We start from the raw sequence: 26,089 nt of genomic DNA on the forward strand, positions 1-26,089 counted from the left end.
ACTGTGGAGCTATACTGGAGCAAAGAAGCTTATGAAGATGGACTGGATGCTAGTAGGTCTGGGTGATGTCTTCACGTTGTTGGTCAAGGCACTGGGTGGAATTTTTCCACCTTGCACTTCCACCAGTTAGTTGGCTTGGCTTTTCTATCCACCCACATTCTGCCACAAGGACGTTAAAAGCTTCTAATTTACTGCATGCAATCCTGTACTGGGAATGCTGGTTGTCTGTGTAGTGATCTAAAATAATATTGGGGTTTTGTCTCACCCCATCTCCAGTATCCTAGAAGAAGTAAAGCTTAGGGCAGTGCACCTGGAGGACTTGTAGGCCATATTCCAGCACTGCATGGGTCGAGATAGCCTATAAAACACCATCCCATTATAGTGGTTGGTTCCGGGTCATAGGATTAGGTGGATTTCGGTTGAAACCTCCATTCAGCTATGAAGTCCACTGGGTCCTCTTGGGACAGGTACTTCTCATCTATCTAGTGTATTTCTCTGGACAACAGTGAGAGGTCAGGAAACTGTATCTGCTACAAATTATGGCAATTCAGAGTAAGGGCAATATCTGCTGAATACATGAGCACTTGCAAAATGATCATTAAAAGGAAAAGGAAAGGAAATCACCAGAAGAGAGGAACCCTTTTTATTTGTGCTGAAAATGTTCACAAAACCATTGAGTGCAATTCAGCTTCACAAGAGGTCACAGGTTCCTGAGCAGCTTTCTCCCATACTGACATTTTCTCTGATTTCTGCATTTTCCAGCATTCTTTCAAAAAGGCATTGGAAATTCATCCTCACATTGCAGCCGTGGCTCCAATCTATAGGTTTATGCCTTAAGTGCTTTTAACTCTGGCTTTGATTGTAGTCTAGGATAGGACTTTTACTATAAAAAAGAAGATAATAATGTAAAATCAGCTACAAAAGACATATTCCTCTCACAAACGTGAAAAGAGCGCACCATGGAAATTTCTCAACAGCCCTCAGTTATTAATAGGTCCAAGCTGGCCTTCTTTTTAGTAGGAATGCTCCTATTTAAAGGTCATCTACAAACAGAACTGGGATTAACCATAGCTTGCTCAGGGATTTGGAAAGTCAGCATTTATAATGAAAAGACTGAGCGGGATCTCAACCTTTTGCTCTTTGTCAGTTGCATTTCCTCTTTGTTTCACGGCAGGATGAGAAAGCAGAAGGTTTCATCAGTTTGCCAGAGTTCAGGATAGACAGAGCTATCGAATGCAGGAGGAAACAGTAAGTATGTGGTGAAACAGACTGGAAATGGGGGAGGGAGAGCTTACAGACTGGGAAAGTATGGTGGTTATAATGGTATGTTAAGTTTTGTGGCCTCCCCAAGGTGACTATTTTGACACATGGTGTGCAACGTAGTGGCCCAAAGCCAGCACCACCATTAAGCAGTAAGGTAGACACCTTGGCCAATGGACTTTGAGTGTCTTGTAATGGCGGTCAAACTGAGGACTTATCCAGAAAGGGGAAAAGTCTCTATACCTGAAAGTTCTAGTTCTTTTTGGGCCCTGAGCAGAGGTGCCAGGAGAGCATGGACCAAGCATGTCCTGACTCAGGTCCCAACTGGGATCAGTCCCTGGGATCAGGCATAGGGACAGATGGGTCTTTACATGTCTAACCATCCCCGTTCCATGGACCTGCTAACACCACATACCCCTTACCTTACTCCGCCATAGCCACTGGTGAGAAGATCCCTGTCACTATGTCTGACATAGAAATGGGGTGCCTGGTTCTGACTGAATGAAACGTACAGTAAATCCTGCCATCAAAAAGCATCTGAAATGGAAGAGATTTCCTGAGCCGCTGGCAGAGCGAAGCAACCGCTTTAAGGAGCAAATGCTGAGCAGAGCAGCAGTGACAGCTTCCCAGCATTTCCTTCTAGGTCACTTGGCCTTTTCCCTCTCGACATAACAACTATATTATTGGCATTTCATTATTTCATTATTACAAACAGAACCCTTTTCTCACTGGAAAAAAAGCCACTTCATTTTCATTTCCACCAAACTGATCACTTCTGATTTAATTGTGGGATTTAATGTAATTTAAAAACAGCAGGCACTCTTTGGTTCTTTGTTCCTTGGTGGACTGATAGTTCACCAGCCACAGAGTACAGGAGCTGCTTGTCTGGAAAATGAGATGGATTCATTCAAGACGTCAGACTGGCAGCTGGGTTTCTGATTTGAGGTGGAGGGAAACCCTCTCTCACCATCATTCAGTGTATATACTGGTTGCGTATTCCTTCTCTGAAATTCTTGGGACCAGAAGTGTTTGGGATTTGGCATTTTTATCAGATTTAAAAATGCATACTGAGATGTCTTACAAATGGGACCCAAGTCAAAACACGAAATTCAGTGTTTCACATACACCTTAAACACATAACTTGAAGGTAATTTGATACATAATATTTTTAATAATTTTGTGCATGAAACAAAATTTTTCTACACTGAACCATCAGTAAGCAATTTTGGAGTATTTTGGATTTCAGGATTCTGGATAAGGGAGACTCAACCTGTATACACAGGTATCAGTTCAATGACCAGCTTCCAAACTCATGCCAAATTTCATTCCCCAAGATTAGGGTGAACCATATGAGATTCAGCCAACTTGCTCCTATACAAAGCTTTGCAACCTTAAACACAGATTCCTTAGAAGGATCTGAAAGAAGAAAGGGGCAGGATATAAAAGCTAGCGGATCTGTCTGGGAGCTTTTTCAAAATCAGATTTATAAACTAAGAATAAATATCCTTACAATGCAGACAGTGCAGCATAACATGAACAGTGCCAGACCAACAGGAGGACATACAGTATTTATAAGGACTTCACAACTATCTGCCTTGCAGTAAGGCTTCAGGGGTTGTTAAAGTAATTAAAAGTAATAATTCAAGATCAGAATAGCAAAATGTTGCTTTTGAAATTTTGTAACTATAAGTACCTAGTTGTTGTTGTTGTTGTTGTTGTTGTTGTTTTGAAACTTTTCAAACTGAGGATAATTTGCTCAAAGAAATCCTAGAACAGGGATGAGAGCTGGAATACAACTTCCAGTAGCAAAGCCAGTGTTGAAGGCCGATGGGATTTGGAGATCTGGATTCTATTTCTAACCTAGAACCATCAAATGAGAGCACATTAACATTGCAATATCATTTTACATTCATGAATAAGATTAATTAAATCTGTGTTCTTGGCAGGGATTCTTTATTTGTGGTTCAGTCCTGGGAGCTGGGAGACAAATCCAAGAAAAAGCATATGGAACAAGGGGAGAGGTTAGAACAAGGGTCCAACCATCTTCCAAGTGATGGCTCCTTCATTCACTAACCCTTCCTTGGCAGCTGCAGAACTACAGTCAATAACTAACGTCTGCCATCTTGTGGACACTTTTGAGGAGTCCTATTCCTTTCAAGATTTGCCCTTTCTTCTGTTGCCTTTGGGGATGGATAATAATAATAATAATAATAATAATTTGTTTTATTTATATACCGCTATTCCAAAGATCATAGCGGTGAACAGCAAGTAAGCTAATTAGCAAGTAAGCTAATTTGCCCCCAACAGTCTGGGTACTCATTTTAGCTCCCTCCTCGGAAGGATGCAAGCCTGAGTCGAGCTTGGGCCCTTTTGCTGGTCTTGAACTCGCAACCTTGTGGTTTTGAGTGTGGCTGCAGTACAGGCATTTAACCACTGCGCCACCAGGGCTCCTGTGCGCCACCAGGGCTCAGTCTATTTCCAGTAGTTGTCATTTTGACGTATGTTCATGCATAATTCTGTTCCATTCCATTCTCACGTTAATCTTTAGTTAACACCCCCCAAAAATGGTCCAAAATTTGCAATTAAAAACATACAGTGAAGAAAGTTGATAGAATGAAAATCAATTCATTTGAAACATGCTGTAGAGGAGTTCTGTGGATACTGTGGACTCCTCAAAAGACAAATAAATGAGTCCTAGTACAAATCAGGCCTGAATACTCCCTGAAAACCAAGATGACTAAAATGTCATGCTTTAGAAATATCATCAGAAGACATGTCTGACTAGAAGTATTTAGTTATGGCAACTCTTGGATCACCTTAGAGTTGCCATAACTCAAAAATGACTTGAAGGCATACAACAATGAAGTTCTTCAATGTCTAGATAGTGTACTTTCAGCCCATCTTTGCTAAGGAAAGAAGAAAACCCAGTAACTGTCCTTAGGAAGTCTTTATTAGTCAATTTAAAAAAAGAAAAAGAGCCACATCGACTTCTGTGCTCATGATATGTAGCATTTGTGTCATCAGAAGCACTCAGGTAGGTCCACTGTGTGAGAGCAAAAATTCATGGAACATACAGAGATCTGGTGCAGAAGAAAAATATGAGAGACAAAGGTTTCTGTAATGACTAAAAGACATAATAGCAAGATTGGGATTCCTTGGTTCTGCCTTTCCTTTACTAGCATTGAAGGACAGAGTGAAACATCAGCTAGGTGCTGTTCGCTCCTATGAATTGCACCAATATGGTATGCAGACTGCTTCAAAAATCCCCATTACTTGTATATGCACAAAGACTATTGGCAAAGTGTCTGATATTCAGATACAAAATCACACAGAAATGAAGATAGAGGGGTAGAAGTGATTTATTTGAATCATTTTTATTGCCTCCTGGGATACTCATCCATACAGTTCTTGCTTATGCTCTCCTACTGAGCCATTTCTGTGGTTAACAATTCTTCAACTTACTCACCAACAAGAACCAAAGATTCAGACGTTGTTTTTTGGTCTTTTTGTTCCTATCGGCAAATGCCGTCAGAGAGCTATTGTACCAAAGAAAGTGAGCAGCAAGGGCTGGCTTTGAAAGGGTTTCCAGTTCGTTTCCTAAAAGGTCACACATTGAGGGGTATTGCGTATTTGTTCGTCTGTGACCTGGTCCAAGTTTCTAATGAAAATGGAGAAAATGGCTCTTTGAACGCCCTCCTAAGGAGTTGAATAAGAGACTGATATAGAAAACACAAAAACAACCCAACTGTGAGGCAGTTGCACATCCTGGACCTCCAGCCAGGCACACACAAAACATACCACAGAGTGAGCTTTTATCCAACACAATAATTCCACAAAAGAAGAAAAAAGTATACTAAATATTGGTTTCATGGGTCAGTAAGAGTCCTTAATTTAATTTTTAGATTTAAAAAAAAACAATTTTGATTTTCCAGAGAAGGAGGCTGAGGATCTATTGAATGTGGTGGACCTCTCTGGGCTTCACCTGCTGAAAGAGAAAGAGAGGGTTCTGCAGATAAAGAGGAAGGTCTGGTATTGGAGGCCTCTTTCCTCTGGGCACCAAAAGTTTCCTCCAGTAATTGCACAATATACAGATAAAGCAAAAAAATATTGTTGCTATGTGCCTTCAAGTAGTTTCCGACATATGGCAACCCTAAGGCCATGACCCTATCAAGGGGTTTCCTTGACAAGATTCGTTCAGAGGGGCTTTGCCATTGCCATCCCCAGAGGCTGAGAGTATGTGATTTGCCCAAAGTCACCCAGTGGATCTCATGGTTGGACCAAGAATCGACCTCTGGTCTCCAGAGTCATAGCCACTAGAATCAAACCCCCAATGCCATGCTGGCTCTAGCTGTGTATTTTGTCATTTTGAGATCAGGCATTTTATCTTGGTTGAAAAAGGCAGACCTTTTAGTGTATGAGCTTCCGTCTTCTGGGATTGTGTACTGAAAGCAAACCTGCCTGCTGCAACATCAACAAATAATAATATTAACAGTAATACTGTATACCTTTTGTAGCCCTTGGGTTAAGGTGGGTAACCTATAGCCCACAGGCCACATGTACTTTTCTCCCCTACCATTTCTGAATTTGCCACCATACAATATGTCTTCAAAACAGGGTATGCAGGTTGCCTATAGCTTGTTTTCAAGTTACCTTATGCTTCTGGAAACCTTGTGGAAGGGATTTTAGCTCAAAAAAATCAGATGTGTTTTCTCCTTTAGGAGGGGAAATTTGCTGCCGCTGCCATGGCAGCAAATCCAACAATGCAACTTTGGTTGTGGCCTTTGTTGTGGAAAGCAATGCAATCCCTTCATCCCTAGAGCTGTCCATCCTGCCTTGAAGCTACGAATTCCAGATTCCTGAAGATAAAAAATTCCAATCATGATTTGGAAAAGAATTCCAAATTAAATTCAGGAGGAACTTGCCACAGGGTTCTTGGCATGTTAGCTTAACTGGGTAACTTCCTGTCAAAATCTAAAGTATTTGATGTTTTCTTTACTTATAATGTCTCCCTTCGCTTCTTTCTGCTTCCCTTGCAGTGCTTTCAAAGCTTGTCATCCCAAAATTAAGAGTTTCTTCTTTGCAACAGACTGCCTGGAAGAAATGAATAGGTAAGGTGCATGGGTATTTTGTACAGAAGAAGAGTAATTGTATTGTGTTATGTACAGAGAAAAAGGATGAAAGGAAATTGCCGTTTCATCTTCCCTGGAACTATGTTGTAGTTCCTGTGGAAGGATGGGATGTGACTGTGTAGTTTGTCTGAGGCTTTGAAATCAGGACAATATGATGCTAAGGACACCAGCCACAAAATAAGAGAGCAATGGCTGCTAAGCCTCATTTCCCTGGAGTTGGTACAAGCATATAACAAAAGGCTTCCTCCTCATATGCAAAAGGCTTTGAAAAAACGGGGGCTTAACTTTGGTTATTTTGGATCCTTTTCATTAAAGCTCCTTTTTTTCCATCTCTCTGACATGGCATGGCAGAATTAGGGTGTTAAAATGAAAAATGAGGATAGTGCTATTGCATATTTAATAGTTGTGTAGATGAAAGCATTTCAGCAAAAGTGGCTTGTCATGCAAGGTATACCTGCTAAAGTTTTCTCTTCTACACAACTCATCAAGGTACGGAAAGGAATCCTGTCCTCTTTTCCCTCCAGCTACTAAAGTAATGTGCAATATTCGCATGTAATATTCTTTATACAAAAGATTTTTTTAAAAAATATGGCTATAGAGGGCTGAGTGTAATAAAATCTTTAAAAAAATAATTTAAAAAGTGAAAAATATTATACAGTAAATATATTAAAATGTATTAAAAAACTGTACACAATCCTTGATATGTCTAATTAACAATTTGTAAGCCGCTTTGATAGCCTTTTGGCTGAAGAGCGGGGTATAAATATATTATTATTATTATTATTATTATTATTATTATTATTATTATCAGAGATGCACAGCTGAACACTCCACCTCAGGGTGGGGAGGTTGGAGGGTGGCTCATGTTGGCTCAGCAACACCACCAAATCCAATCCAGCACAGCACAAAAACAGCCCTCCAGCAGGGCAGTTCACACATGTTTTCCAAAGGAGAACTGTTTTTGGAACTGTTTCAGGGCTCAAGCATTCATAATCCAACCTTGGACCTATATCTGTTTTCCACCAAAGGTTACACAGCAGTGGGTGGTCACTCCCATGCAGTCTGCCTAGTTGTTCCATTGGGTTATTCCTCCTGTTTGCTTTTAGCAAACAGGCTTTGCCTTACAAAATTAATGCCTTCCTGCTGCCTTGTCAAATCTGCCCAAGCACACTTGTGTTCTCTGCAATGAATTAATCATGCAATTAATACATTTATCTCTGGGATTTTTTGGCCACTCTGTCCTTTGTAAAGTGATAAATAATGCCAGGCTGCAAATTTTGCTTGCAAACAAGAGAGCCTTCCCGGAATATCACTTTCTTATGTATTGTTACATCTGATAAAATCAACAAAGAGTGTGATATTTATTCATCGGCTCGCTCCAGTTTTGCTTTTTTTCTTAAATCAAAAGTGCGATGAGAATTCAGTTTGCGATAATATGCAAAGGTTGTCCAGATTAATTCCAATTAGAGAAAAACAGCATGTTATTAATATTTTAAATCACCTCCCGCAGACAGTATTTGCTGAAGACATCAGAGGATACTTGGCTAGATCACACCACTTGGGCGCCCTGTAAAACAGATAAAAGCAAAGTGGAGCCTGTAATTTTGAAATGAATGTGAACTGCTGAAAAGACTAGAAAGGAACAATATTGATTTTTAATCAGATAAGTGGGCATGCTTTGCATTGTCAGCTAATTGAAAACAGGTCCATTATTTATTTATTTTGCTTGGCATGGAGCATTTCTCATACGCTTCTTAAGTTTTTTTAACATGCCGGCCTAAGATTTAGGAAGATGGGCTGAACTGAGCAAGGCCTACAATAAAACTGCATAGGAAATTAATACAGGAAAATTAATTGATTATTTTTTTAATCTGGATTTTTGCATACAAAGCTGAAAGGCTTAACAGCGATACCAAAATAAAGTGGAGAAATGTCTTGAGATGATGAAGACACAGTTAGGCATTGGGTTGATAGGATGCAGGGAGTGTATGCTTCCCTCATCCCCATTAAGTGCATAGAAGACATGTGCAAAAAAGCATGAATTTTGTTATGGTTCACTTCCCAACTGTTAAGCCATCTAGAGCTTACTCCTCCATTGTTGGCTTGACAAACCTAAGCAGGCACCCCGTGAAATGAGATCAGCTAAATCATGTCAAATTATCAAATCAGGAAAAAAAATACTGAGAGCACATCTCATGAGTGATTGTATTTATTACAAATGCAGACACAGTGGCAGACGCAGTAGTGGAAATGCAAGCTGCAAAGACAGACGTGGAAAGACCACATTTCTTTAATGCTAGATGTTTTATTCCTTGAAATACATACACGCTCCCTTGGCAGTATTCCACAAAATAATCAGGCATAGTATTTTTTAGGGCATAGTATTTTTTAAATAGTATTACTTATGTAAAAATTAAAGGGGGGGGGGGGGACAAAGTGAAGGACTCATCAGATATCTAACAATAAATGAGCTGCCTGATGACAATCTGCATTTACAGTCGGCCCTTCTTATACACAGATTTTTTATACATGGATTCAAGCATCCATGGTTTGAAAATGTTCAAAAAAAGTATAAATTTCAAATATCAAACCTTGCTTTTCCATTTTTAATAAAGGACACCATTTTGCTATGTCATTATATTTAATGGGACTTGAGCATCCGTGGATTTTGTTATCCACGAGGAATCTTAGAACCAAACCCCAGCGTATAACAAGGGTCCACTGTATTGTTTTTATGTATCAATTACATTTCTGTCCCAACTATCTTCCGCTTAAGCAGCTCTCCTCCTTCTCCACTTAATCCTCACAATAGCCTTGTGATGCAATTCATCTGAGGAAAAAATGGCTGATGGAAGATCGCTTAATGAATTACATGGATTGTTGAGGGACTGCAACCTGGATCTCTCTCTCTCTTTTTCTCTCTCTCTCTTATATATATATAAGGGACACCATTTTACTACACCACTGTATTTATACCACTTCAGCATCCATGGAGAAACCAAACCCCAGTATATATACACCCAACTTTTTCCAGGCAAGCATTCTCTGAAGATGCCAGCCACAGATGCTGGTGAAACGTCAGGAAGAAACTCTTTTAGAACATGGCCACAGAGCCCGAAAAACCCACAAAAATCTATAGATGCCGACCATGAAAGCCTTCGACTTCACAAACCCCAGTGATTACTAAGGGCCCACTGTATTATTATTAGGATCCTGCCTTTCTCACAAAATGGGGAATCAAAGAAGCTTCCAATTTAAAAAAAAAATACATATAAAAACATACAAAAAGTGGACATTAAAGTGGAATTAAACATATTCACAATATTAAATCAGGTGGAAGATACTTTAAAAAGATAAAAGCAATTTAAAACATGTGAAGTCGAAGGCACTCATGGGTGGCATCCATAGTTTTCTGTGGGTTTTTCAGGGCTATGTGGCCATGTTCTAGAAGAGTTTATTCTTGACGTTTATTCCCTCAGATGCTGGTGAAACATCAGGAATAAACTCTTCTAGAACATGGCCACAGAGCCCGAAAAACCCACAGAACAATTTAAAACTGAAAACTATATAGCAGTCTTTGCTCATTCTTTTAAAAACAAAGCCTGTTAGAATACAAAGGTTTTTTGCTTGCCAAAGGAAGGACCACAAAGAGGGGGACGCTCCTTCCAGAGTCTAGGGGAAGCCACTGAGAAGGCCCTATCTCATGTCCCTATCAACCAAGTCTGTGTTGGTGATAGGACTGACAGTAGGGCCTTTCTTGAGGATCTCAGGGACCAGGGAACCTCATACAAGGATATACAATCTTCCAGATAGTATCGACTTCAGCCATATAGCCATTATAAAGTAGGCTGGAGTAGCTGTATTTGTGAGATACAACATTGTAATTACTGAGCGTAATACCAGCCTAAGAATAAGAATAATCAACTTTCCTTTATTCCTGTGAGATAACTGAAAACAGAATTGCACTGAAAGTACCAACTGTAGAAAAAAGTGTTAATTTGAATGCCTTGACTCTTTATATTTTCACCAGATGGATGAACCGCCTAGGTCTTGCAGCAATTGGTTACACACCCGACGATAAGGATATCCGTCCAGATGAAGGTAAGGCTGTGGTTATTCTTTGACACTGATCTGAATGCCCAGAAACCTCTTCTAGCAGGCAGAAAAGCATAGGCCCTGGATACAATCTAAAATCTAAATACAGCAGTAACTAACTACTGATATTATAACTATGAGAGTAACTAATTGTAACTACAGCAGCAACTAACTAATAGAAATTGCCATCGCTAACAGCGGCTAACAGTCTTGGAGCCTTATCACGTGAGAAAAGAAGGCAAAGCTGAGCAGGAGAGCAATGGCTTTCTTGGTACCTCTCTGCATGCCGTCATAGCACTTCCATTCTCTTCTCAAGGGAGCCAGTGAATGTTTTTTGTCATTCTGGAAAATGCATTCGACAAAAGGTATGCTTTGATTACTGTCTCCCTTATTAAAAGAATGGAAGTGCTACAATGGCATGTGGAGTTGGCAAATGGAAAATGAGGGTGCGGGGAGAATGAACTGCCTTAAGTCTGTGGGCTATGTGTGGCCCACCCTTGATATGTGTGGAATCCACAGCATCTGAAGAGTCAGCAAAATATCAGCCTGAATTCTGTTGTTAGTCCTACCTAAATGGGACTGATCTTGTGTTGACTTGCCATTCAACAATTTACTCAGTGGGTCTACTCTAGTTGAGACTAAGCAGCAGGATTTTAGCCATTTTACACATATAGAGCTGGTCATGTCAACATCTTACCTTGTTTGGAGCCCTTTGCTGGCCCTGGGAGTGTTTCACTGCAACAAAGAGGTCAGCATGCTGTGATATTTTGAAAACGTTGCCTAATGAAGCACAATGCAAACGCCTTTTAGCAGATTACTGGAGTGAAAGTGACCAAGAAGAGATTGATGGCTCCTTAACGCTGAAACAAGAGGGACCTGTAACTCTTGGGGACACCTACCACAGAACGCCCTCGGTAAGTTATGTAAGGCATAGAACAAGCCATTTTCATTTTTAACTTGCTTTTCCCTTCTTTTGGAGGGTTTTATTACACAGTAAGCAAACTATGGAAGAGGTGATTTGATGAACGTTATTTGATGAACCATGAGTAGGGGTCAACAACTATTCCAACTTGGAAATAAGAATTGACCAGCATGACCAATTTTTCCAGATTCTGGTAATAAGGAAACCCTCACCAGATGTTGCTTGCTTGCTAACTTATAACTCAGTCCCTTGCATGTTTTACTGGGAAGTAAATTGTACTATCTCCATTGATGCTTATTCACAAGGCAGTATCTATTGCACAAGAATGATGAGTTAAGAGTCATTACATTTTAACTTGAGAAATAGTGCAAAGTGTAGATGTTAATTATATCAATGGGTCCAAACAAGTTGAATACTTATGATAAGAGCATGAGCCACCATATAGTCATTAGCATCTCCTCACCTCATAATTTTGTTTTAGCTATGGATGACATGGAGAAAGTGGAAAGAAGAGTACTTTTAATTCCCCTCCAATATTACTAGAACGTAGCTTAATTAGTCAAATTGATTAGATCAAAGGAAAGGGAAAGGACATACGCATTTATGCAGCCATATTCACATGTCCTCTCTATGCTCAAGGCAGCAGATCCCATCTGATCTTATAAGCTATGCAGGGTCAGCCCTGGTTAGTACTTGGATGGAAGACCACCAATAAATACCAGATGCTGTAGGCCATATTTCAGAGTTAGGAACTGAAAAAACTACCTCTGAGTATTCCTTGCTTAAGAAAATCCTAAGAAATTCATGGGGTTGCCATAAGTCAACAAGCAACCTGAAGGCACATATACACAAACATTCACTGCTACATAACTGCGGTAATAGCCATGGTTTTAGATGGTGGTGGTAGGGATTTAGAAGATATTTTAAACTTTAAAAAATTGCCAGAACTCACATAAACAGTCCCTGGCCTCAAGCATCGAATCAAAGAAGCACTACATAAAAGGCAAAGGGAGAAGGGAGAAGCAAACACACAATGGTCCTTGTTGTTGTTCTATGCTTTCAAGTCATTTTCTGGCTTACGGCAACCTTGAGGGGAAACTATAATGGGGCTTTCTTGGCAAGATTTGTTCAGAGGATGTTTGTCATTGCTTCCACTAAGGCTGCTAGAGTATTCCCAAGATCACCCAATGGGTTTCCATGGCAGAGCGAGGATTCAGACCCTGGTCCCATGGAGTCCTAGGAATTTATCATATGAAGAAGATAGGAAATTTAATCTGTGAATATCCCAGAAAAATTGTGTAATTACATGAAATGACTTCACATGACATCGCACAAAACCCACCATTAAAGTGGCCACAAAGAAGCATTAACAAACATCTTTTTACTTTCAGGATTTCAGCGACAATGCATTTCCAATATCACTTTATTTGCGCAACTGCCTGTGATAATCATTCGTTTCCAGCTGTTTTTGCGGAAAGCTTTAAATGCACTTTAATTGCTGTTTAATGCCAAAATTAGCCCCAGCGTGATAAACTCTCTAGTCCCACATTCAAAGCACTACACCATGTACATACATAACAGACAGAAGCTGAAATGGAAAACAGTGGACAGAAAAGAAATCCAGTGTTGAAGAGGAGGAACTCAACACTGCTGACTGCTCAGCTGAGTAAATGAAATAGCACTTGCTTCCTTCTCACTTCAACTATCCTGAGCCTGGTGGAATAGCTACTTGTTATGTGACAGATAAAATATATTATTATTATTATTATTATTATTATTATTATTATTATTAGGATTTGGTGAGGATGGTTTCCAGAGGAGGGTGACTAAAATGGTGAAAGGTCTGGAAACTATGTCCTACAAGGAACGACTCAGGGAGCTGGGGATGTTTAGCCTGGAGAAGAGAAGGTTAAGAGGTGATATGATAGCCCTGTTTAAATACTTGAAGGGATGTCATATTGAGGAGGGAGCAAACTTGTTTTCTGCTGCTCCAGAGAATAGGACCTGGAACAATGGATTCAAGCTACAGGAAAAGAGATTCCACCTCAACATTAGGAAGAACTTCCTGACAGTAAGGGCTGTTCGACAGTGGAACAAACTCCCTCGGAGTGTAGTGGAGTTTCCTTCCTTGGAGGTCTTTAAACAGAGGCTAGATGGCCATCTGCTGGGGATGCTTTGATTTGGATTTCTTGCATGGCAGGGGGTTGGACTGGATGGCCTGTGCGGTCTCTTCCAAATCTATGATTCTATGATTCTATGAGGAACCCTGCTTCCCTACTTCCCATCTACTTTAGATGTTTTTCAAAGAGGAATAGCAGAAATTATGGAGGAAGAGTAGAGGTCTATATAGGATTGTTGTTGTTAACTGGCCTTGAGATCCGTATGCCAATAGTTACCAGATTATTGGGTGAGAAAACAGTACAGCATGGCTTTTGCATTTCTATCCTGTGTAAGTGCTTCTTGGAGGCTTATGGTTGTCTACTCTTGGAGACAGGCTTCAGGAGCACATGGATCATTGGTCTGGTCCCCTACGGCTCTTCTCTGCTTGTTCTCATTATTATGCATGGAATTGCAAAACTGAATATTAATGCCAACGGTCTTTGCAAACCTATACTATTCCAAAGCAGTGATTTCAGTTCTCAAAATAGTTATGAGAAATGAAACAATACACAGGAGGGTTACAGACCACCAGAAAGTACGCGACGAGTGCGTACTAGGGTTAGGAAGGGGCGGTGCTTCCGCACCCCCTAACCCTAGTACGCGCTCTGCACACACAAAATGGCGGCAGCCCTTCCACACGGCCACCACCATGATTACATGAGGTGGCGCGGTTGTGACGTATTGAGGCCGCGCCACGGCGCATAGTGCGCCTTTTCTCCAGCCCCGGAAGGAGCACGATTTCCGCGCTCCTTCCTCGGAGCGTCCGGAAGATGCGCGGTGTGGCAGCTGCAGCTCCCGGATGCTGCAAGCGGCGGCGGTGGGAGAGCGCCGCTTCTTGGCGGTATGTAACCCGCCACTGTGTTGTACGTCTATAAAGTAACTTAGGATGCAATCCCTTACATGCCTCACAGTAAGTAAGCCTCATTAAACACAAAGGGACTTTCTGCAGAGTAGATGTGCAAAAGGCTGCATTATTATCCATATTATTCTGGAGGATTTAGAAAACATGTATATTGTTACTGGTTAACACAAGAATCCTGTTCCCACCCTTATTATGTTTAGAAGGATGATTGAACTTGGTGTGAATCTATTCTTCCCATCCACCCCAGATAAACATATGGACAAATTCTGTCCTTTATAGGTTTTCTGCGATTATACAGAGAACCTATAAGTACATTTCTTAAGAACAACAAACAGGTAGAAGCTCTTAACATGCACTTTCATGTTTTCTTGACTGGAATGAGAACAGTGAGATTTTATTTTTATTTATTTGATGTCCACTGATATCATAGCAATCCTATTGATCCAATAGAGTTAGAGAAATCAGGGCCAGAGGTGTTACGGTGATCCCTAGCATTCTGTTTCCATACTGTTTTCCACTTCTAACCACACCATTGTTTCACCTTTCTCCACATTTTCTATATGCTATCCCCATCACACCTTATTTCGGATCAAAATACAGCTATTTGAATGTTCCAGTTCAAAAGCTTTTCTAAATTGAACAATTTCCGTTAAAGACTGGTTTTATGCCACACTAAATTTCCACATAACCATGGAACTATTTGGCTGGATAAATACAGATATAAACTTTCTTCCAAAGAATTTAAAACCGTATAAACGATATTTTTATTCCCTGGCTAACAAGTGGGTTGCTGATCTAACAAATCCAGTATTTATTTGATTTCACCTGTGTTTCTGAGTGCAGATAGGACTCTTTCTATTTTTCTTTCAGATTTTTCTTCAACCTGAATGATGTGATCCAGAACCAAAGAGAGAGTGACTGAGGCAACAGCATCACATGGGTGAAGCTCAGACTGATTTTCACCCATGTGATGCTGTTCCATCAACTGGGATACAGGTTAAGCCTCTCCCTTTCCATTTGTTCATTATTATTCCGTTTTTGCCTTCTGTCTCTCTTTGTCTCTTCCTTTTTGCAAAAATATTATAATGCCAAACAGACAGAATTTAACTTTTCGAAACTGAGTGTATTCAGTAGTTCCTGTCTAACAACTGTATTTTCCTTCCCCCTCTTCCTTTCATTGGATCAATTGTTCACTGAAAATAAGAAGAAATTGGCAATCTAGCTATGGATTCTCTTTTGTAAGGAAGGGGGAACCCAGATATGCCAAACAAATCTTAAGACAAATCTTTATCAGCAATATCCTGCCCCTTCGGCAGGAGTCACTCTTAGGTAGAAGAGTTGGATATATTTTTAACCATTCTCAATTCTTGAGATATATATATATATATATATATATATTAATTCCAATGACTCTTTTGGATAGTATTGTAACTGGCAAATTCCAAAGCGGATCTGTTGGTTAGCACTGCTGTTCCATTTCACAATAGGGACTCTATTACTTAAGCCATTGCTACTTCTTGAGTGACTGCCATCGTGCCAATGGCTGCCATGGCATAATCTACCAAGCCAGTAGCAATGTGTCAAAAAAACAAAAATGGTGAACAACACATGAAATGCCCAGCCCTCTGGCAGATCCATCTCCTGTGCCTTCAGAGTATCCCAGGTGGGCAGAACACACAGAAGAATATACCAACCAAGGACAGGGCATTTCTTGTGCTGTCCACCATTTTTGTTGCATTAACTCATGTAGATAGACATCTTTAGATGTTCTGTTACAAGTATGGAAGTAGCTCTTGAGAGAATACTCCTAACAGAATATTTACTGCAAGAGAGTTTACACTCCACCATCCTTGCTGTCTTTTTCTTGTGTCGTCTAATGGCCTCCATCATCTAACTAGATGTTTAAATTATTTCTAGATGAACTCTTCAAGTCCATTCCCTGAGCCTAAACACAGCCGACATTTCTCCAGCGAATCAACGTATTCTCATTCTTCTGCGGAGGATTCCCGACAGGATCCAACAGGGACCACACATTCAGCGGGCTGCAGACCTCCCTACAGAGAACGACGTTCATGGCAGGACCTCATAGAGACTCCACTGACTAGTTCAGGCCTCCATTTTCTCCAGACAGTCCCTCCTGACCCTGAGTATGTGAGTGGGCGACTTGGCTTATCACCAGAGAGGCGACGACAAGCAACGCTACCAGTCCAAAGACGACACAACCATGAACAGGATGGCCCCTTCCCATTGATAGGGTGCCACAGAGGTCCCAGCTCTCATGCCCGTCCCCAGAAGCAACGCAGTCAAAGCCTTCCGCGGAACAGAGATGTCCGAGTCAAAGGCCGTGTAAAACCCAGTGGGATAACAGAAGAGAGATCGGAAGAAAAACTGCCTATTAAAAAGCAAAGTAGTTTATGTGAAGAAGGTAAGAAATGAAAGAGACTGAAATAAGCTGAGTGAGGGAGAAGCTGCAGCTCAGCGGTTGAACTCTGCATGCAGAAGGTCCCACTTTGTGGTCATTTTCACCGCACACAAATATAGCATTTAGATACCCCTTTCATTACCATGACCCCATCTTATGAAATCTTGGGATCTGTAGGTTGATGAGGTACCAGAGTCTGGCACAGAATTGTAAATAGTACATAAAGCTACAAACCCCAAGATGCCATGCAATGGAGTCATGGCAGTTAAAGGGGTACCTTTATGCTGGGGATGCCAATATGTGGCTTGCATTCTATGCACAGTCCTGCCCCAGCTATTGTTTTGTATCCCCCACCCACACTGCTCTCAAAGGTTGCCATTACCACTGATGTAGATTCAAGTCAATTGACTCAAGTCGAACTCAATGACTTCACTTGGACACACCTCAGCAATAAATGATGCACTGACTCAACTTAGCTTGTGGCTTTTCTATTTTTAGCAACCGAGTTGCTGGTCTAACTTCATTCAGAAATGTTATAGAACAGAAAATGGCTTTCCTCCTTTGAAGACCACTTCCATCTCACAGCTTTTTGTGTACCAGTCATGTGTCAGAAGTAGTACTTTTATGTTTGCCATACAGAAAGCCCCCACTTCCTATAGAGCCCACTTTAAGCCCATTGCTAACATGTTTGCTATTCTCCTCTGGGAAATGTGCCCCATGCATTTAACTTTATAATCCTTGGCATCATTTTCCTTTGCATCATCCTTTACATCCTTGGATACATGCCCCTAAATTTTACCCTCGACTTATCCATGAGTCATATCAAAATCCATAATTTTGGCCCCAAAACCTGCCCTTGGCTTATACATGAGGTCGACTTCTAGTCGAGTATATATAGTAGTTAGTTCCCAGACTTGAGATTCAACTTGAGACTTGACTGGAAAGTATCTTACAAGGACTTGAGACTAGAAGGTAGAGACTTGATACTTGATTTGAGACTTGGAGTAAAAGACTTCAATGCACTGGTTGGTGATAATAAAAAGCAAGATACAAAAATGTGAGGGCGCAGGAAAACAAAGGCCTTTTCTGTCTATTTTTCCTCCCGGAAGGGAGAGAGACATTCTGCCCTGCCAGTCAACAGGGCTCTATGATGCCGGAAGACATTCTGTAGCAGCAGCAGGGAACCCAATGGTAATATGATTCCCAGTGCTTGAGTGGGTGCAGTGTTCCTCCGACACATACCTAGATTCCTACCAGTGCATTAAAGCATCTCAACTAGCAGGTCTAGAAAATACTCTTATACAAGACCTTGGCGAGTCTCTGCTGGTCAGAATGGACATGCTGAACTAGATAAACTCAATGGTCAGTATGAGGCAACTAAAAAGAGTGTATGTTACTTCTTATGACACCCACAAAGGCTAAAAGCTCATTGAAGCATCTTGATAAGTCTCTAAGCCTTAAGAGTGTACATTTGAAACCCAACTGAGTTAATTTTGACCTTAAATGTGAATTATATGTCAATTTTATATGTTCCATTCTCGGTGTTTTAAATGGGATTTAGAAGAGGCAGTTATATGCATTTAATTTTGTTTCTAACCTAAATTTTGACACTAGCCATCATAAAATGTTGCAAAGGCTTTCTTTTTGAGCAATATAGGATGATTACAACAGTGTAAGGCAGAGAAGGTAAATCCCTAGACCAGAAGCCAAATCCAGTTTATAGATGTTACTCCATCCACCTTTGGAGCCAAAGTCACCTTTGGCTGGTTGGGAAGAGTCCACATTATCTCTAGTATAGCCAGCATTGGCAAAAAGCAGCTGACTCCTGACGTCAGGATTCAGTTGGCTTGTGCAAATGCTAACTTAAGAGTGCTTCTCTCCTCCTTTTTTAGACAGGTAACAGAGAAACATATCAGAACAACTGCTTCAGCACAAAATAATAGTCCTCCTGCTGTTGCAAAGTAAGGCATGCTTTAAGCTCTTCCACTGGTCTGCTTCACTGTAAATTCACAATGCCTAAAGGAAGAGTGATTTTCTTCCAGAAAACACAGAAGAAGAAACAAAGACTTCAGATGGTCTGCATGAGTTGTACAAGTCTCTGGAACAAGCTAGTTTGTCGGCATTTGGAGAGCAACGTCCTTCTACCAAGCAGGAATTTCGGAGGTCCTTCATAAAGAGATGCAATGATCCCGTCATCAATGAAAAGTTGCATCGGATTCGAGTTCTCAGGAGTACTTTAAAAGTAAGCACTCTCTCTAGATATAGATATAGATAAGGTAAAGGTATTTCCCATTGACAAGATTATGAGAAGAAATTGCTGCTGCATCAACATGAAGGATCATTGTTTTATGCCCAGACCTACCTCTACCATTAGGCAGAGCCAGACAACTCAAGTAGAAAAGGCTAGGAGAGAGCTTCAGCAGCACACACATCCCAGATTTTTCCTGCTTTGGCCATCCCTTTTCTCTACCCCTTTTCCTGATCCTCTATTGGAGAGCGGTATATAGGCTGTCTGGGCTCAGCTACATTTTAAACTGATGCCCTCAGATATGCAGGTTTGTGTGAATCAATATCCAGTGCCAAAGTAAGATTTAATTGACCCTCTAGTTAGCATCTCTACATGGAACAGAGATTAGAGGATCATCTTGTCCTTCACTTCAAGTGAGAATATTGACTTGGGTCAGCCCTATAATGTGTTTTAGAAAACAGAAACAAACATTTCTGAGGGTTTTGATGAAATGCATGTTGTTGATTTGTCATTCACATTTGAATCCCACCCTGTTCCCAAGGACTTCACGGTAATGTGTCTAAAAAGTTTATCACACGAAGGAGATCGGGAGTTTATCCCATGTATGTGCTGGGGAAATCGTGTAATTACACAAAATGATTTCACATGTCGCACATTAAAGTGGTCACAAAGAAGCATTAATGCACATCTTTTTACTTTCAGGATTTCCGCAACAATGCATTTCTGATGTTACTTTATTTGTGTAATTGCGTATGATAACCATTCTCACAATTACTCGCCATTTTTGCTTTATTTGCATGATGCTTTAAATGCGCTTTAATCTCTCTTTAATGCCGAAATTAGCCCCAGTGTGATAAACTCCTAAAATATATAAGAATTGCATACTGTGAGGCTATTGCTTAGTGGATAAAAAAACCAGCTCTACATGGCCAAGGCTGTAGGCTCAGTTTTTGGCATCTTAATTTAAAGTGATAAGCAGATGATGGTAAAGATCATTTTTTATCTAAACCTTTGGGGAGCTGCTGCAATGCATACATGACCGATGTGCAGATAGTTTGACTGAAATTTGAGAAAATTTACCTTTTGGTGCTACAGCTCCCTGAATTTTTCAGCCATCATCTCCACTGATTATGCTAGCTATCTGCTAGGGAGTTATGGTTCAAACAAGTAACTTATCAAAGCTGTATTTTCACCTGGTTTAAAGCAAATGTCTGTGTTCCTGTGACAAGATGTTCCACAGACTGAGTGTCCATCATTGAGAACTCATATGTAATGTGGAGCCTGGTTTTCTTTGATAAACCAAAATGTAGGAATACATTCAAATAGGAGGAGCCATTCCTAAGATAGCCACAACCAAAACTTTAATCAGCACGTCAACTTGAATTTAGAAACAAATGGAAAGCCAACCAAACTGGCAAACAATTGCCATTATATAAGCAAGCAGAAATTCAGGATACTGTCAGCTGTGTGTGTTTTATGGTAGACTATAATCAAAGGAAGTGCAACTGTGGCCAGAAATACTATGCAAAACGCAGCATCCAGACTGCTGACTGGAACACTATTCAGAAACCATATGGTAGCTGTTTTAAAGGAATAGGACTAGCTGCCAATGTACTTCCAGTTTGAATTCAAAATGCTGGTGATAACATTTAAAGACCTAAATTGCTTGGGGCCTTCATACTACAGGGAGCATCCTTCCCTCTCTATGCCTGCCAGAGGGTTGAGGTCTGTTGGAGGGGCCCTGCTCTGCATCCCAACAATTTGGACAATACATTACAGTAGGACTTAGGAGAGGGCCTCTTCTGCTGTGGCACCCCAATTCTGGAACATACTTCCCACCAAGGCCTGGTTGGTGCCAACACTGATGTCATTCCAAGACCAAGTCAAAGTGTGGGTTTTTATTAAAACATTTAGGACAGTGATTCCAAAACTTTGGTCCTCCAGGTGTTTTGGACTTCAGCTCCCACAAACCCCAGCCAGCTTTCAGAAATTCTGGTAGCTGAAGTCCCAAACTTCTGGAGAACCAAAGTTTGGGAACCACTGTTTTATGGCCTAATTGATTTTACAGTGGGTGCTTGGTATCCCCTGGGGTTTGGTTCCAGGAAACCCATGGATACCAAAATACGTGGATGCTCAAGTCTCATTATATTCAATGGCACAGTAAAATGTTGTCCCTTATATAAAATAGCAAAAACAAGGTTTGCTTTTGGGAATATATTATTATTATTATATTTTTATGCTGTGGATGCTTGAATCTGTGGATAAAAAAATCTGTTGATAAAAAAGGCCGACTATTAATTTTGCCCCATGTGCTCTGGTCAGCAGTATTTTAAATTGTTTTAGCTGGTTTTAAATCGCCTATTTGCAAAGTGATAAATGATTTAGCATATATCCTATTCTTTTAAAAATTATTGTTATTCTTATTCATCCACCAACATTTATTTTATTGTATGCCACTCTGAGATCCTGAGATATAGGGTAAGATATAAATATTTTAATAAATAAATTAATACAGGCTGGCATACTACTAGTCAGATATGTCCTGCTTCATAACTGCTGTGTATTCCCATTGGTGATTGTGACACTATTTCAACAACTACAAATAAAGCCCAGAACAGACAGACTAAATGCTGGCACAGTGGTTAAACGCCAGCATTGCAGTCACTCACTCACTAACTACAAGGTTGTGAGTTCAATCCCAGCCAGGGACTCCAGGTTGACTCAGCCTCGCATCCTTCTGAGGTTGCTAAAATGAGTATCCAGCTTGATGGGGACAATTAACTTACAGTTGTAAACCTCTTAGAGACTGCTCAGTGTGGTATAAAGCGGTATATAAGTGAGCTGCTGTTGCTATATATTACTATATTGGAGGTGTGGCATTCAAACAATGCACAACTCCAAAGTGGCCTGAAGACACGCTGAAGCCGCAGCTGTGGTTTTTTTTAACTGGAGCAAAAAGGAGCTGGGATAATCTGGCTCTGGCAACTTGGGTTGGGCCCTGTGTCCATGGTCCGCTTTGGAAGTGGGCCATGAAGTTATCAGAGTCCTGACCCATTTGCAGCCAGAATTGACTTGGGCCACTCTTTCATGCCCATCTGCTCCAGCTCTTCCCCTGAAACCCAGTTTAAAAATCTGTCAAATATCTGGACCAACGGAGGTCTGTGCTGCTGCTGCAGGATCCAATCCTTTCCCTCTCACAAGCAATGCTGCAATAACATTGCAACAGGATTCCACAGGGGTCACTCCTACTCCTTTCAGTATCACTCAGATGCAGGAGGTGGCTGGTCACTCCAGGCAGCAGACTGGCTTTTCAAATGGGTTTCAGGGATCGAGTAGGGATATAAAAAGCAGCTTCAACATCATGGATATGTCTGCTGCAAGGTTTCAGCCACTGTCTGTCATTATGGAAAGAGTTTATGTCTGCATGGAATGACATCTTTTTGACCTTTGGCAGGCGAAAGAGGGAGATCTTGCCGTGATCAACAACCTTCTCCATGATACCACCTTGACGTCCAAAAAATTCAAAGAGTGGAAAATAAAGAACTATGAATTTTTCCTGGACATTTGTGAGTACGGTGCCGCCCTTAAAGCCCAAAATGGAGCCTCTGAACTTGCAACCCCAACCCCTCTGCTGACACACACGCATTCCTTCATTGAAACGCACGTCTGACAAGATGTAGCACCGGGAACACTTTTTGGGTGGGGAGGGGTGGGGAGGGGTGGGGAGGGACTGTGAGGAATCCATTGCGACAAAACACTGTAACCTGTGTAAATAATGTACTCAGCTGTATTGTAAATAGGTTGGATAAGAAACTAGTGCCACAGGATGCCTACTTGCATTGCATGATAAGACAGTCTTATTTTCTTTGGAATTATTTTGGTTGTTTGCTGTTGGGTTCTGCATTAGAACAAAGCAGTGCAGAAAGCGTTCACCGGCATAATAATAATAAAAACCCCACTATATTCATTAGTACTGTACTAAAATCAGGAGTGCAGGTCACAAAGCTCTCTTGTTATTTTATATATGTAGATATAACTGTATGTAACTATATCTATGTATATAAAATGGAACCTGAAACCTGAGGTTTATTTTTAAACTCATCCAAGAAATACTCATCCTCATCACCTCCCCCTCCCCTTGCTCTTACTTTCCTTTTTCTTTTTTAAGATACCGAAATTTGCAGCATTAAAAATAAAAACAACCAAAAAAACAAAGAAAGAAACCAGAAATTTATCAACCGCTCTTAGGAAAGAAGGAAAAATCTTCAATTTTAAAATCTTCAGCATTTCCAGTAAGTTGTAGCTAATGTCTTCTGTGAACATGAATAGGGCTGGAGTAGCATGGAAATGGTAAACAACCTTTTGGTGTGCCTTAAAATGTATAGTGTATACCCAGGAAAACATCTGTTTCCCTTTGCCACTCCAGGCACAACCTGTACTTGCCGTTGAAATGCTGTGCTATTTTTTACAATATCGTGCCTGCTTCTCAGAGGAGGATGGGCCCTAGGAATGTGTGTGGCTATATCTGTGTGCTCACGGCACAAAAGAGGTTGCAAAGCAGTCTGTTTGGCCTTGCCGTTGTACAAAGCAGCTCCCAGTGCTTCTGCACCGTTATGGGAGGGAGGGCCAACGGACACTAAGATCCCTTTCTGAGATCATGGTTGCTTTTCCAGTTCTCAGCGTTTATCCACTGTGAATTTAGTGCCACAGACCTGTGACCCACAAAGTTCCGATGCTGGTTTCTGCTGCCTCGCAACCAGGAACAAAACGACACAAAAGTCTGAGCTGGAAGCTATGGTTATGTATATTTACACTGACCCACAAAGTCAAAGGAATCTTCAAGATGTATGGTTCAGGAAATGTTGGACTAAAAGAAATAAAAAGATCCCTGTTCAGGAAATATTCAGGACTATAGCAAGTACACACACATAGACACACTAACAGAGCCCATGGGATATTGATATAGTCTGCTACCAGTAAAGAGAGATGGTTCAGGACATTTTGGTGCCTTGAGGCAAAAGATCTAAATGGCTACCTTAATAGTTAATAATAATAATAATAATAATAATAATAATAATAATAATAATAATAATTCAATACCCCCAGCTGCATTAACATTCTTACATGAAAGCAAAACTGACGGTTGTCCATGTCTGGGGCCAGTTCACCTTGTTCAGCTACACATGTCTTAGATTTACACCCTGCCAAAGAGCTCAAGGCATCTTTGTTTTCTTTCAAGGAGAAGAAGGAACATACGTGGTCCTCCTCCTATTTTTCCCCCATCTCCATAACATTGTGAGATAGTTTGCTCTGACAGATAGTAGTTTGAATCCTGTTGGCTGACCCATTCGATTAACATACTCATACAACATTTCACAGATGAAAACTGGGATATGTGTGGCCAAGCAGAATGAGAATGTAAATCCCAACCAAATCCTTTATGCCAAAAGTTATTAATGTAGGACAGCATAGAAGCCAGGAGAGGCTGCAGCAGTTAGCTTCTGCGTGAGTCTACAGCAAAGGGCAAGACTCTTCTCCCTCCTGCCCTTTCCTTCTGTTGAGTTAACTGAGTGCAAACAACTTTTGCACTTTGAATTCAGTCTACACCAGTTGAAGTAAGCCGAGAACAAAAGGAGAAAGTAGTAGGAGAGAGAAACTGGGTCATTTTAAAAAGAAGTTGGAAAAGTAGGACAACAGAGGATTACTCAAGATTCTCCCTGCAAAACTGGAACAATATGAACCAATGTGTTGATTGGTGAATCAACATGTAGGTAAATCCCACTGACTCAGTGAAGAGCTAAACCTAGTTCTTTCCAATCCTAATAATAATAATAAAATTTATTTATATCTCGCCTCTCTACAAAATGCAATTGAGGCGGCTTACAAGATTAAAATATATTCCAATACCACAAAGCTCTTATAGTATGTAAGCACTTTGAACATAGGTAGTTTGGACAATGTTAGTTTTTAAAGTTAGTTTTTTTAAAAGTTAATATATATGTATATTGCATGGAGGATGTTGAAAGCACCTCACCACAGCTGTTGCAAAACTTTCATTTATTTGAGTCGAGTTTGTGCAGAATCTCACATGGTTGACAAAAACGAAATGGGGTTATGCAACAGCAGTGCTTGGTAGACTACATTCACCTTTGGCCTTATGGACACTTTTGGTAAAGCAGATGAACTAAATGCCCAGTGCAACAACACCAATGCATCTCACCTCTCATCACCTTAGCATACTTCCAGTGCATCTAAATCAGTGATCGACAACATACAATCTGTAGGTCATTTCTGTACCCATGTACACAAGTCTTCTGCAGAAATTTGCCACAGCAGCAAAAAAAATTAAAAACCTTCTCTCTGCAGTCCTTCTCAAAATGGTGACAGGAAATTATATTGTATCACTTCCCATTGACATCTGAGAGGGACTGCAAAGAAAAAGGGACATTTGGGAGTATTAAGAGGCTCCGTGGTGCATAGGGAGGATGGGGTATTTCCATGTATTTTCCTGTGTTTGGCTTTTGTGTAGTTTGGGGGCAAAATTGTCCAAAGATTGCACCATTTCTTTTACAAAATGAGGGAGTGGGGGGCTTTAGGGGACACGAAAGTGGGTTCCCATAGGCTTCACTATGGCCACCCCTGCAGTTAAAAGAAAAGGAAGTTATCAAGAGGAGAGATATTAGCTGACCTCTCTGCTTGCTATGCAGGTTTTCCAGATTTTAAATATGTGTGGGAGAAATTTAAAATGGCACTGCAATCTTGTCCCCCCCCCCCCACTTACAATCTTCTCACTCAGTGTTTTCAACACCTTGCGTGTGTTTCTGTGAGACAGGTAGCTGTTATTTACACACACAAGTCATCCCAAGCTGTACCTTCATCCAGAAAAGAAGCATGTATGTTTGGGACCAGCCTAAAGTCCCAGTAGCTTAGAAAGTGTGCTCAGGGTCGCAGTATTAACATTTCAGCAAATTTGGCCATTATGCAGAAGGCA

General features: G+C 40.7%; 1 protein-coding gene across 3 annotated transcripts in view; it reads left to right on the plus strand.

The window, feature by feature from the left end:
- The window catches only part of LOC149308838 (connector enhancer of kinase suppressor of ras 2-like), a 318,424-nt gene extending 295,645 nt beyond the window's left edge, over positions 1-22,779 (plus strand). For 2 of the 3 annotated variants that reach the window (XM_089536538.1, XM_089536540.1), the window contains 7 exons: positions 1,175-1,248; positions 6,297-6,368; positions 10,420-10,490; positions 11,295-11,398; positions 16,346-16,853; positions 18,893-19,092; positions 22,553-22,779. In XM_089536538.1, coding sequence (XP_089392664.1) covers positions 1,175-1,248; positions 6,297-6,368; positions 10,420-10,490; positions 11,295-11,398; positions 16,346-16,853; positions 18,893-19,092; positions 22,553-22,768 — 1,245 coding nt within the window. In that variant the 3' untranslated portion in view covers positions 22,769-22,779. The remainder of the gene's footprint in view (positions 1-1,174; positions 1,249-6,296; positions 6,369-10,419; positions 10,491-11,294; positions 11,399-16,345; positions 16,854-18,892; positions 19,093-22,552) is intronic. The other variant, XM_089536539.1, reaches the window with a different exon arrangement.
- Positions 22,780-26,089: the final 3,310 nt, after the last annotated feature.

Source organism: Sceloporus occidentalis, unplaced genomic scaffold (assembly GCF_023333645.1).
Source record: "Sceloporus occidentalis isolate IW3139 unplaced genomic scaffold, rSceOcc1.0.p SCAF_8, whole genome shotgun sequence".
Classification (NCBI taxonomy): Eukaryota; Metazoa; Chordata; class Lepidosauria; order Squamata; family Phrynosomatidae; genus Sceloporus; species Sceloporus occidentalis.